Source organism: Melopsittacus undulatus, chromosome 2, assembly GCF_012275295.1.
Source record: "Melopsittacus undulatus isolate bMelUnd1 chromosome 2, bMelUnd1.mat.Z, whole genome shotgun sequence".
Classification (NCBI taxonomy): Eukaryota; Metazoa; Chordata; class Aves; order Psittaciformes; family Psittaculidae; genus Melopsittacus; species Melopsittacus undulatus.
The window spans coordinates 53,174,162-53,186,624 of NC_047528.1; the positions used below are offsets into that span (position 1 = coordinate 53,174,162).

A 12,463-nucleotide genomic window follows, 5' to 3' on the forward strand; every position below is an offset into this window, starting at 1 on the left:
GGCAGGGAGGCAGGACAGCCATGGCGGTCACCAGCAGCCACCAGCCCCACAGAGAATGCAGACAGGGGAGGGATGGTGATGTGGTGCAGTGCTGAGAAACCCCCAGCTGGGTTTGCCATTGCACAAGCTACCTCCTCTGGGGATGGGATGAAAATGAACCACTCTGTTCTCCAGGATGGTGGGTGCAGCAGTGCTGAGCACAGAGCCAGCCCTGCGGAGCCAGGCAAGGCTGTACCCCAGCTGGGTTGGCTTTGTGAGAGCCCCTGGCTTCAGGAAGGGGAGTGATGGAGCCTGTTGGAGGTGCTGGTCCTTGCAGCCCAGCTGTAGCTCCTGCCCTTGGGGATGGTTCATAAGCTGCAGGCCAGAGCGGAAGGGAGGAGTTGTGGCACTAGACAGAGACGGAGCCAGGTTGCTGGTTGTGGCTGTTGCTGTCAGAGGGGGTCTTGGCAGTGGAGGAGGTGGTCATTGAGCCGCTGTTCCTGAAGATGCGGAGCAGCCTCCGCTTGTAGCCCCGGAAGGCAAAGAAGTAGATGATGGGGTCGATGCAGCAGTTGAGGTTCATGAACGCCACAGTGACTTGCAGGGACATCTTGAAGGCTTGCTGTTCACGGCAGGATGGCTGGTACAGGATCTTCCTGACCATGAACTGGACGATGTTGAGGTGATAGGGACTGAAGCAGAGCAGGACAGCCAGCAGCACCACGAGGATGATGGTGAAGGCCCTGCGGTGGTGCCCATTCTTCACCGTCAGAGGGTTCTCCTTGGCTGTCTGGCAGAGTTTGAGGTTGATCCTCACATAGCACACCAAGATGATGCCCACAGGCAGGAAAAATCCAATCACGCATGCCCCCAGGAGCAGGTAGGGCAGCTTGGGAATCTCCTCAAAGTTGAAGTACTCCATGCATGTCAATTTGTCCCCCATCCTCCGCGTCATGGGCCGCAGGAGCAGCGGCACTGTCTGCAGGAACACCAAGGACCAGATGAGGACACAGACAAGCCTGGCACGGCTCATCTTGCGGATCCTGCCGGGGTGCCTGGTGCGCACCACAGCAATGTAGCGGTCCACGCTCACACAGGTCATGAAGTAGATGCCCACGTAGGTGTTCATGTAGAAAATGAAGGCTGTGACCCGGCAGAACCAGTCCCCAAATGGCCAGTCAAACTCCAGGACATAGTAGGCAATCCTGCCCGGCAGTGCCAGGGTGAAGAGTGCATCGGAGAGGGCCAGGTTCACTAGGTAGAGGTCGGTGGAGTTGAGTTTCTTCTTCCTGCGCTGGAAGGTGATGCAGAGGGCCAGGATGTTCCCACAGGCGCCGAACACCAGCAGGGCAGTGTAGAAGAGGGAGAAGGTGACTTTGGCAGAGAAGTGGTGGTTGTGCACATTGCAGCTGCTCTGGTTGCTGGAGGTGAGGTTGGCAGGTGGGAGCACAGCCTCCACAACAGCCATTTCCACAGTGCCTCGTGAGCTCTCACCCTCTCCCTTGGAGTAAGAACAGAGATGAAACTTGCAGCTTATTGATAACAGGAGTGGCACCCATAGGGCAGGCCCTCATTGCAAAGCAAACAGCCAGTCCCCTGCTCCCTGCCTCCCCCCAGCAGCACACAGCTCGAGTCATTTGGAAAAATGCACCTCTTGTGATTTCGGTGCGAGCGCCCCAACAAAGGCTGTGACTCATTGTGTTCTTGTCACCAGCTCCTCTTATTCTGGGGGCTTTTTTTTTGCAAATCAATTCCAGAAAGGGAGGATGGGAGATTCCCTGTCACACAAACAAGGTCCCAAACTTGTCTGGTGACAGCAATGTCAGTTATTCATCAAAATGGGGAGCTTCATTGAGAAAATGCCCAGAAAGCAGTGGGGATGGGGAAGGGGGGATGAGGTGGGGCTGAGGGTGCAGAGGTGAGCACTTCTGCTCCCCTTTGCAAAGAGCAGCCCCTTTGCAACCCCCGGGTTGGGACCAGAACAGGAACACACCTGAAGGAATTCAAGGAGAGGAAAAATCCCAGTTTTCCCCAAAATTCCCATCCAAAGCGGGGAGGAGGGAACACACACCCAGCACCGAGCCTCGTGTCCCGCACACCCTCCCACTGTTTGCCCTGCGGCGGGACACGGCTCCGCGTCCCACAACGGGCCAGGACAGCAGCAGGGACCCCCCCCGCACCTCCATCCCTCGCCTTCCCTCCCGCACCTTCTGGCCCTGCGCTCACCCCACGGGGCCGCCCCCAGGCTCCACTCCGCTGGCACGCAACAGCTGCAGGACGGGACGGGACGGGACGGGACGGTTCCCCGACGGCGGGGCTGAGATGCTCACACGCACACGCCCCAAAGAGAAATCAGGGCTCTAACCTGGGAGCGGAGGTGCCTCCTTCCTCTTCCCCGCCTTCTCCTCTATTCCTCCTTCTTTATTCCTCCCCCTCTTCCTCCTCTTCCTCCCGGCCGGTGCTGGGGGGCGGCAGCCGCGTCGCCTCCCTCCTTGCCCGCACCCGGCTGCGTTGTGAGTGCCTCTTGGGATTCGCTCACATAAAAGCACCGTGAGGTCTGGGGTTTTTTGTTGTTTTTTCTTTTTTTCTCACTCTTTGGGTTAGTAAAAATGTGTGTTCTTTCTGGGTTTGAGGTTTTTCTTTTCAGTGTGTAAGAGGCATTTTGCTGCAGCAGGGGTTGTTCTCAGCAGTGGCTGAGCTGAAGATAAATGACTGTACCTGCACAGCAATCGCTCCTCGCATCTGAGCTGACTTTGGGTTTCTACAAGGATGCAAAATGTGACTGAACAATGAAAACAGCCCAAATTTGGCCCATGGGCAATCCAGAGGGTTCAACCCTAGACACATACACATGGCCAGGGCAGCACCATCAGACCATGGTACCTAAAAAGAGTCAGGACGAATCTTCCATGGAGCTTATTGTACCTGTGGCTGGTGTGTGGCATGGCTCCCCAGGCTGTGGCAAAACCCAGATTTGCCTTTGATGCACACACACCCACAGAGACCACCAGGCACAGCTCCTTGAGGCTAACCTGAGTGGAATGAGACAATTTGCCCTGAGTGGAAAAATCACAGAATTGCAGACTGGTTTGGGTTGGCAGGGACCATAAAGATCACCCAGTTCCAACCCCCTGCCATGAGCAGGGTCACCTTCCACTAGCCAGGCTACTCAAAGCCTCATCCAACCTGGCCTATGAACACAGCCAGGGATGGGGCATCCATAGCATGTCCATAGCATATCCTGGCAATGTGTGCCAGTGCCTCCTCACCCTCACTGTGTATTTTCATTATTAGGATGATCTGTTGTCTGGCCAGTATAGGGCAAAGCCTTTTGTCTCAGTTGGATCTCTCAGGGGTACAGAGCCTGCTCTGTCTCTGCAAGGTGCTCAGGCAGTGTAGAGCTCTGATTGACCACACAGCCTTACATGCAGGTGCTGCTGGAGACTGGTACACACAACCAGTACATTTTCCCATGAGGAAAAGAGAATATTCCCCTACCCAGCACTTCCCAAAATGTTTGCAGAAGCTCAGCCTACCCTGTGACCACCAGAATGGCCTTCCCCATAGTAGCTATTTAGTGGAGACCACAGGGACTTTCAAATCCCAAGAGGATTTTATGCACTCTTTAGTGGGTTTAGGGATTTTTTGGTGGTGGTGGTGATCATCTTGCTTGTTTCATTTTTTTTCCTCTCCCCCAAACTCATAATAAAGTAGGAAACTCCCATCATGGGACATTCAGGGCGCTACCAAAAATCCTGAGCCCAAGAAGTGTCAATGTTAAGACTCCATTTAAGCTAAACTTACATTTCCCTCTGAGCTCGTAAAGCTCAACCAATTCTTTAATTGCATAATATTCATGTTTCACAACACAGTGGCATTAAACTCCATACTAATCTGTGTACTCATGTACTGTGAGTCATTCATATAGAAATTATGCAGTGACTGATATTGCCATGAATTATTACAAGTTGAAGGCACCTAGCAAAAGTAATGGTGAAAACTTGCTAACAACTGTCTGTTGGAGATACTTTTGTTGCTCAGAGGGTTTATATCTCATGAAGGAGGAAGTTTGCTAATGAGAGAATAATTGCTGAATAAATTATTTGTTATACTCCTTAGTAAGATGGGGGTTTACTACATGCACATCTGTCAGGAGTTAAGTTAATCATACTTGTGTGGGGCTCAAAGGTTCTTGAGCTCTTTCATCATGATGATGGAAATTCCTGATGGATATAACATTAGAGAAGTGTTATGCCTGCAGAAATCCTGAGCCTGCATTGGCGAGTGGATCCAGAACTCTCCTGTCATCTACCTAATGCACTGCATGGAATACAGCTGCAGCTGAAATAAGTATTGATTAGCCTGAAGTCAGGGGTCACTGTGGCACTGATGGTGGAAGAGCTGACTTTTTTGTCTGTGCTTTGGGATGCTTTGCTCCTGTCCACTCTCATTATGCGCTTTCACATAAGACTTTTATCTCTAGAGATTAACTCTGTCAAGGAAATAAATCCACGACGAAGCTAGGCAAAATGCCGTCACCTTCCAGGCAGGTGCTGCAATGACTCCTCTGGTCACCATCACCAGCGCTCAGCAATGATAACTATGGATGGGGCATTTTGTGATGCAAATTCACACTTGGGACTTTCTCTGTTCAGCCAAACACCCCCTTGTACAACCCCTCCTGTCTCCCTGTACAACCTCTCCTGTCCCTGGGGCTCTGCACTTCCCAGCAGGAAGGCATCACTGTGGCAAAGCAGGGCTGGATAGAGGGGAGGCCTAGGAGGGGAGCTCAGCCCCTGAGCAGAGGGTGAAGTCCTTCATAGGGAGGCAAGTGCAGAGCAGGTCATGGGGAGCCAGAGAAGGGAGATGTCCCAGGTGGCATCATCAGCCTTGAAAACAGCAGAGAAGCCCAAAGGTCCAGGTGACAGGGACTTGGGAATAACAAGGAGGGAAAACAATGCTGTCTGCCTGGTTTTATTTTGCTTTCTGCAATGCAGACGAAAGGAAGTGGGTTCTTCTTTTGTGCAAAACATGCTCCTGCCCTGCATGCAGCAGGTGCTGTGCTACAGGAGTGCAACCCAGCTCCACCCCTTTGCACAGGCAGCCCCACCAAGCCCAGCAATGCTGCACTGCACCACGGGTAATGGCCCCTTTTGGATGGCAGAATGGGGCAGAGAGAGCCCATTTCCTGCCTTTGCAGCACCAAGGTAGTTGGAAAGGGACCCCCCACCCCTGGCAGCACTGAGAAGCTCTGCCCACCCCAGTCTGCATCCATCTCATTTAAGAGCTGCTGCCCTTTACTGAATGCAGAGGTTGGATGAAACCTGCTGTGGGATTTGGGGCATGAGGTTTGACTTCAAAGCTTGGTCCAGGTTTTCTTCTGCTGTGTCCATGTTTGCACAGAGCCACTTTTACTTTACATCCCTGGGCAAATGGGAGCTGCTGTCCTGGGGTATCCCTGCTGCCAGGGACCCAGCCAGGGCACTAGGGACACCTCACAGGGGAGTGTCCTATGCAGATATCGAGTATGGAGGGTCTCTTCCCTGACTTGTGGATAATAGCCATTAACACACCACAACCCCAGCCAGGTCCTTGCCAAGCTGCTGCTCCTCACTGCTTGCTGGGGGTCAGTGCTGCCCTTCCCAGAGCCAGGTGTTTGGTGCTTTGGGATAGATGTGCACTCTGAATCACCAGGGCTTTCTCTCACATCCTCACAAAGGACATCACTCTTTGCCATCCCATGAAGGCTCCCTCCAGCCCCCTCTCCCTCCTGGAGACCTTGGCATGGATGTTTCACCCCAGCCCAGCAGAAAAGCCAGCCTGCAGCTCCTCTGGTATCAGGTCCTTCAGGACATCAGCTGTGAGCCCAGCTATGGCAGTGGGAAAGCTTGCAAAGAGCATCTCAGGCAGGCATTTGCCCTCACATGTGCTGGGAGAGCCAGCACTGGGCTTGTTCCAGAGCTTTGCCTTCAGGTGCAGCCACACTTGGGGTGCTGAGGCTGTTGTTTACAACCTGATGGGGTTTCCCAGAGTTGAGAGATGATTTGGAGCTGGACTTTCTGAGGGCAAGACAGCATAACAAGTGAGGTAACAGCCCCTTCACAGAGAGACGGCAGGAAGCTTGCGCCTCCTCTTTCCATTGTATCATCATCTCTCCCTCTTTCCTTTCCCCGCTGATTACAGTGACATTTTCTTTATTCTAGTGCAAAACATTTTCAGGAAGCTTTGGGTTTAGGCACAAAAATCTCCAATCCAGGTGCTTTTGGTTTCAATGATCAGGGGACTGGAGCACCTCCCATATGAAGACAGGCTGAGAAAGTTGGGGCTGTTCAGCCTGGAGAAGAGAAGGCTGCATGGAGACCTCATAGCAGCCTTCCAGTATCTGAAGGGGGCCTACAGGGATGCTGGTGAGGGACCCTTCATTAGGGACTGTGGTGATGGGACAAGGGGTAAGGAGTTCAAACTTAAACAGGGGAAGTTTAGATTGGATATAAGGAAGAAATTCTTTACTGTTAGGGTGGTGAGGTACTGGAATGGGCTGTCCAGGGAGGTTGTGAATGCTCCATTCCTGAAATGCAGTGTTCAAGGCCAGGTTGGACAGAGCCTTGGGTGACATGGTTTAGTATGAGGTGTCCCTGCCCATGGCAGGGGGGTTGGAACTGGGTGATCTTAAGGTCCTTTCCAACCCTAACTATTCTATGATTCTATGCAAGAAGCAGGGATTTTCCACAGCTCAGCCCCAGGATCTCAGGCCACCATTAGTCATCTGATGGCAGAGCAGAAGTTGGGAGAATGTCTGATTTTAATGTGATCCAATAACAGCAGTTGTGTGGGGAGCTCAACATTGAACTCAAATTAATGGAAATTGCAGAGAAAGCATTATCTGTACTGAGATTCCTGCCAGATTGTGACAAAAATCTCAAGACAATAATTACTGGGGTTTTGGTATGCTTGAAACCTAACATGGCCCTAAATCTAAGTGGGGAGCTCTGGGTAATGAAGCAGCTGAAATCTGCTTCTGCCTGACTTGACCTGATTTATACTGCCTGTGCAACACCAGCTCCTGGAAATGACATTGCAGCACCAAACCAAGACACAGAGGAGTGTCATGGCTCACTCCAGTGTCTTGGATGGTAGAACACAATGTGGCTGCTCCAGGACTGTTTTATTCCCAAAACGTGGGCATGAAGCCTTGCATGTGGGCCACATAACTACCACGATTTCCACGTACCTGTGGCTTCACTGAGTCTGGCTGTGGGGAGGGGGTAGATGGGCCGACAAGAGCAACTCTTAGTCATGTAGGTCTGGGCAAATTGGTAAGAGAAATACCAATGAAATTCACATAATGAAATAACTTCCTCCAGCAAACATGAAAGGCCCTTGCTCCCACGCTGCGCCGTGACTTAGAAGCTCCATTTTGATTTTGCAGGAATCAGATGAAAGTTTTCTTGGTATCTGATTTCTGTGGTTAAAAACAATGTTTAAACGCTTGTTAAGAAAACACAATCATAAGGCAAGGCTGGAGAACTGAGGTCCTATTTTTATCTGGGTTTTTTTTATGCCAGGGCCACATGCACACGCACACACACACATCTGTAACGTGCAGCTATGCCACAAACAAAAGCAACCAGCATAGAAGATGGTCCCAAAATGCAGAAATCAGTGTTCATGATAGAGAAAGTGCCAAAAATTCATCTTAACTCAGTCTGGATCTCCATGATCCTACACAACAACTTCTTTTGACAAGATGTCTTCTAACTTGGTGACTTGTTCGTCTTTTTATTCTCCATTTCCATTTATTTTTTGTATTCAGTGTTGAGGCTGTGTTGTGACCAGGTTTTGACCACGTTTGACATGGACCAGGTAAATCCTATGACAAGTGGAAAAATTAGCATCTTCATCCTATCAGCCTTCCAATACCTGAAGGGGGCCTACAAGGATGCTGGGGATGGACTCTTTATTAGGGACTGTAGTGATAGGACAAGGGGTAAGGGGTTCAAACTTAAACAGGGGAAGTTTAGATTGGATATAAGGAAGAAATTCTTTACTGTTAGGTTGGTGAGGTATTGGAATGGGTTGCCCAGGGAAGCTGTGAATGCTCCATCCCTGGTGGTGTTCAAGGCCAGGTTGGACAGAGCCTTGGGTGACATGGTCTAATGTGAGGTGTCCCTGCCCATGGCAGAGTGGTTGGAACTGGATGATCTTAAGGTTCTTTCTAATCCAAACCATCCTACAATTCTATGAGTGTTTCCATGGGGGTCTCATCACAGGCACCTATGCCTCACAGCTACACAGAATGGTTGAAGTTGAAAGGGACCTCTGGAGATCATCTGGTCCAAACCTCTGCTTGAGCAGGGACTCCCAGAGCTGGTTGTCTAGGACCATATGAATATCTCTGAGGATGGAGACTCTACCATCTCTCTGGGCAGCCTGTGCCAGTGTGCAGCCACCTTCACAATGAAAAAGTGTTTCCTGCTGTTCAGAGGGAACCTCCTGTGTTTTAGGTTGTGCCCATTGTCTCTTGGCCTGTCACTTCACACCTTTGAGCAGAGCCTGGCTGTGTCCTCTCTGCATGCTCCCTCTAGGTATTTATGTACATTGATGAAATCCCACTGAGCCTTCTCCAGACTGAACAGTCCCAGCTCTCTCAGCCTCTCCTTAGAGGAGGGTGCTCCAGTTCCTTCATCATCTTCATAGCCCTTTCTCCAGCCTGTCAAGGTCCCTCTGGATGGCAGCATGACCGTCTGGCATACCAGTCACTCCTCCCAGTTTGGTGTCATCAGCAAGCTTGCTGAAGGTGCACTCTGTCCCATTATTCAGATTGTTAATGAAGATGTAGAACAGGATTGGACCCTGTATTAACTCCTGGGGTACACTGCTAGTTACCGGTCTAGGCTTTGTGCTGCTGACCACCACTCTCTGGGCACAACCATTCATCCGGTTGTCAACACACCTCAGTGCCTTAGCATTCTGTGATGATTTATCTACCCAGCACTCACGTGCAACTGGGATACTCTCTGCTTCATTGTGGGAAAGGAAACCTCAGAGAACCCATGGTGAACAGTGAACAGCTGGAGACCTTGGCACCTGAGTTTTTTCTGGAGAAGTTCATTGTTGCTTCCTCAAAGCATGGCCATACCTGGCTGTAGCACCAGCCCCAAGCTGTGCATTTCCACCTCCCTGGCCCCAGATCCTGTGGAGTCTTTTGGGAGAAGGTGGCTCCAGCTCAGTCTGGAATAAAACTCTTCCTTACTGAGAAACCTTCCTTAATAACAGTCTCCTCTACCAGTAGTGGCCAGAGCAAGCTCTAGGTTTTGTGGCAATCTCTGCCTAGAATGGTGTGGGCAGAGCAAAGAGAGGAATCAATTCACACCACAACAGTGATTCATCTGCAGAGTGTTGCCCACATAGCACTGAGCACAGCACGGTCTCGAGGAGCAAGCAGTGGGCGATCACCCAGACAAAAGCTGTGGCACAACATGCATGTGGTGTGTGTGTGTACAAGACCTGGGATGACTTGCTAGACAGTCCTGATGCTGGCATCTCCTAATCTTAAAGACTAGGAATACAACCTTAACGTGGCTTTCTGATGTTGCTTCCATTACTCCCCTCTTCTTTTTATGCTGTTTAGGAGAGCAGGCAGGAGAAGGAAGATGTGGCACCTCAGAGAGCTCTGATGCTCTCTGGTGCCACCCACTGCCATGGCCACAGCACAGACCTCTGTGCCTTGCTGTGACCGTCACTCTCTCTCTGGGGAGGTGAGAAGCACCACTGTGGTTGCTTCACAGCTGCTCCCTAGACAGCAAGGGAAAGCAGAGGTATGAATGCATGTCGGTTCCTGCCAGGGGATGTGTTCAACTGATTGCAGGCTGCCAGCATCTCACTTCCCCTGTGGGTTTGGCCAGTGCTGGGTTATCCCAGGGGCCCCACATGGTCCAAGTGTTATTCATGAGCATATGGATGAGACCCTCTGGGAAGTGAGGGCAAACTCTAGCACTGCTACTTGCTGCAGCTTGTCCAGAGAATGCAAGAATTTCATGCAGAGAGTAAAAAGCTGATGGCCACATCCTTGTAAGCACACCCCTCTGTAATGGTTGTCTCCCTTGGGAGGATAGCATCTCTCTGCAAAACCTCAGCATTATTTTTTCACATATGAACGGGAATATCTCTCTTTAATTTTACTTTCAGAAATTACTAAGCCATTTTTAGGTGGAATTTTCCAGCAGCACTCACCCCAAGTCAGTCTTCTGGCAAAAACAGCCCCAAACCCAAACCCTCCCCTTCTGACCCAAAAGATATTGCACAACAGAAAACATTGTGGCGTCTGTAACTGCAGTGAGTTCTGCCTGCCCAGCCTCCCTCACTGCTCCCACGTGGTGGCTGCTCCCACTCTACAGCCAGCCCAGGCTCAGCCCCTGCTCAGGGCACCTGGGGCTCTCTTGGCAATGCAGCAGGGCATCCCATGGGATACAGGTAGGACAGCTGTGCATATTGCAGACATAAGGCAATTTGCCATTTAAAAGGAGAACTGAGAGCCCAGGATGGAAATGCATGCATATGTCTATGTGTGTCTACACATATCCATGTAACAGAGCACCAGAGGATTTCACCTGGAAATGTGAATGTGGAGATGGAAAACTGGGAGCAGAGACCAAGCACTTCTGGAAATGAATGATAAGTAGACAGCAATGACTCAGGTGAATACTCTGTTCTGCTTTGCGGTTTTCCCATGAAGGAGCATGTACACATACGTTAGATTTTGTTTGAGGCTGCAAGGAAATTGTGCTGTTAGATAATAATACCCATGAAAAGGCTGGAAGTCTTTTGGAGCAGGGAAGTGAGATGTTTTTGCACCATCCAGTCCCATGGTGCAATTCTGGTGAGGGTCTTGGCATCCTTCCTCAACAAAATGGTACCAAACCCCTGTGCAGATCCCATGCAGGGCCAAGGCCTGCATTCCTCCGCAGCTCCCTTCTCTGGCAAAGCTTTTCCCACGAAGCCCGTTTGTGGTGGAGGGTGGGCTTCACTGAATCCTCCACAACTTCTGCTCCTTCTCTCTTTGCTGTGTTGCGGCTCTGTCTACATACAAATATGTGCTCTGTAAACCAGATTGACTTAAACCCCAAACATTTAAACAGACTGAATTTTGAATGTCTGTATTACATTGAAGGATTTATTTTTCAGTTATCAAATTTTACCTTTTAGGGCTTACTTGTAAGACCAGAAAGATGCATCTTGAAACACAGAATCACAGAATGATTAAGTTGGAAAGGATCATAAAGCTTATCTAGTTCCAATCCGCCTGCCATGGTCAGGGACACCTTCCACTAGATCAGGTTGCTCAAAGCCCCGTCCAACCTGGCCTTAAACACTGCCAGGGATGGGGCAGCCACAGCTTCTCTAGGCAACCTGTGCCAGTGCCTCATCACCCTCACAGTACAGACCTTCTTCCTATTATCTAAGCTCAATCTGCCCTCTGTCAGTTTAAACCTTACTGTCTTAAGTGTCCATATTTTCCAGTGTTTGTTGGCTACATGTTGTTTTAATGAGTTTATTTCATGCCTTTGCTTCTCCACTCTCATCTCCTGAGTCCAAGTTGCAGTTGGTCACCTCCCTTACACACCCAAGAATATAGTTACCATGTTATTTCTTCATAGAGGAAATTTTGCTTCCGGGGGTTTCACTCACTTTTAATGTATTCACAGAAACTGCAACATTTTAGCTGCTAATGCTTATTGAAAGCACTCGAGTCTCTGTGCTCTAATGCAGCTGCATTTGATGCTTAATGCTTCAAATGATTTGTGATTAAGAAGAGTTTGGTCTGATGGCGTAGTTGTGAATGCAGAGACTTTTGAGCATGCTATAAAAACCAGAAAAAGAATGGTACAAGCTTTGGTATCTTTGGGGGAGTTTCCTAGATACATGGTAGGTAGTGAAACTTGACTGCAAAATAAAGCTTTTTTTGGAAAAAGCAGAATCAAATGTTAGTGTAAGGGAAGAAGCTTCCAAGAAACAAATCCCCTCCATACCCATTAACATGGAGCATGCTTGGCATCACATTCAGCCCAAAAAGCCATGAGCCTCAGCTTAAGCAAGCCAACACCCAGCAGGGAGGGAAGAAAAATCATTTTTTAACACCCCAAGTGAGAGTGCTGGCCATGGCTTGCTCCAAGACCCTGCTCTGGGGCTTTGGACAGTGGGAAGCACCCACACTTCCAATGCAGAAGCAGGGAGAATTCCCCTCTCTCTGAAGCCAAACCTACCCACTGCTCCACCCGCTAGCATCAGCACAGATTTACCTCTGCCATGAGACACGGAGGGATGATTTGCAGCTCACAGACAGGGATGAGAGGCAGGGAATCAGGTGACTTTCTTTACAAGTTGCAGTGGTAGTGTTTAGCATCACAGAAACCTTAAAGCAGGACCTTGCCTGTGAGCCATGCTGGAAAACTGCCGAGGCTGTTAGAATAAAGAATTTATTATT

At 50.0% G+C, this 12,463-nt stretch overlaps 1 protein-coding gene across 1 annotated transcript; it reads right to left on the reverse strand.

Annotated features, from left to right (window-relative positions):
- Window positions 1-388: 388 nt before the first annotated feature.
- LOC101870023 (G-protein coupled receptor 183-like) lies at window positions 389-1,447 on the reverse strand. The gene has a single exon (XM_005141129.1). The coding sequence runs from the start codon at window positions 1,445-1,447 to the stop codon at window positions 389-391; it is 1,059 nt and encodes a 352-aa protein (XP_005141186.1).
- Between the last annotated feature and the right edge of the window lie 11,016 nt (window positions 1,448-12,463).

Coding starts and splice junctions, on each gene's coding strand:
- LOC101870023 (XM_005141129.1), bottom strand. CDS start 1,447: ATGGCTGTTGTGGAGGCTGTGCTCCCACCTGCCAACCTCACCTCCAGC.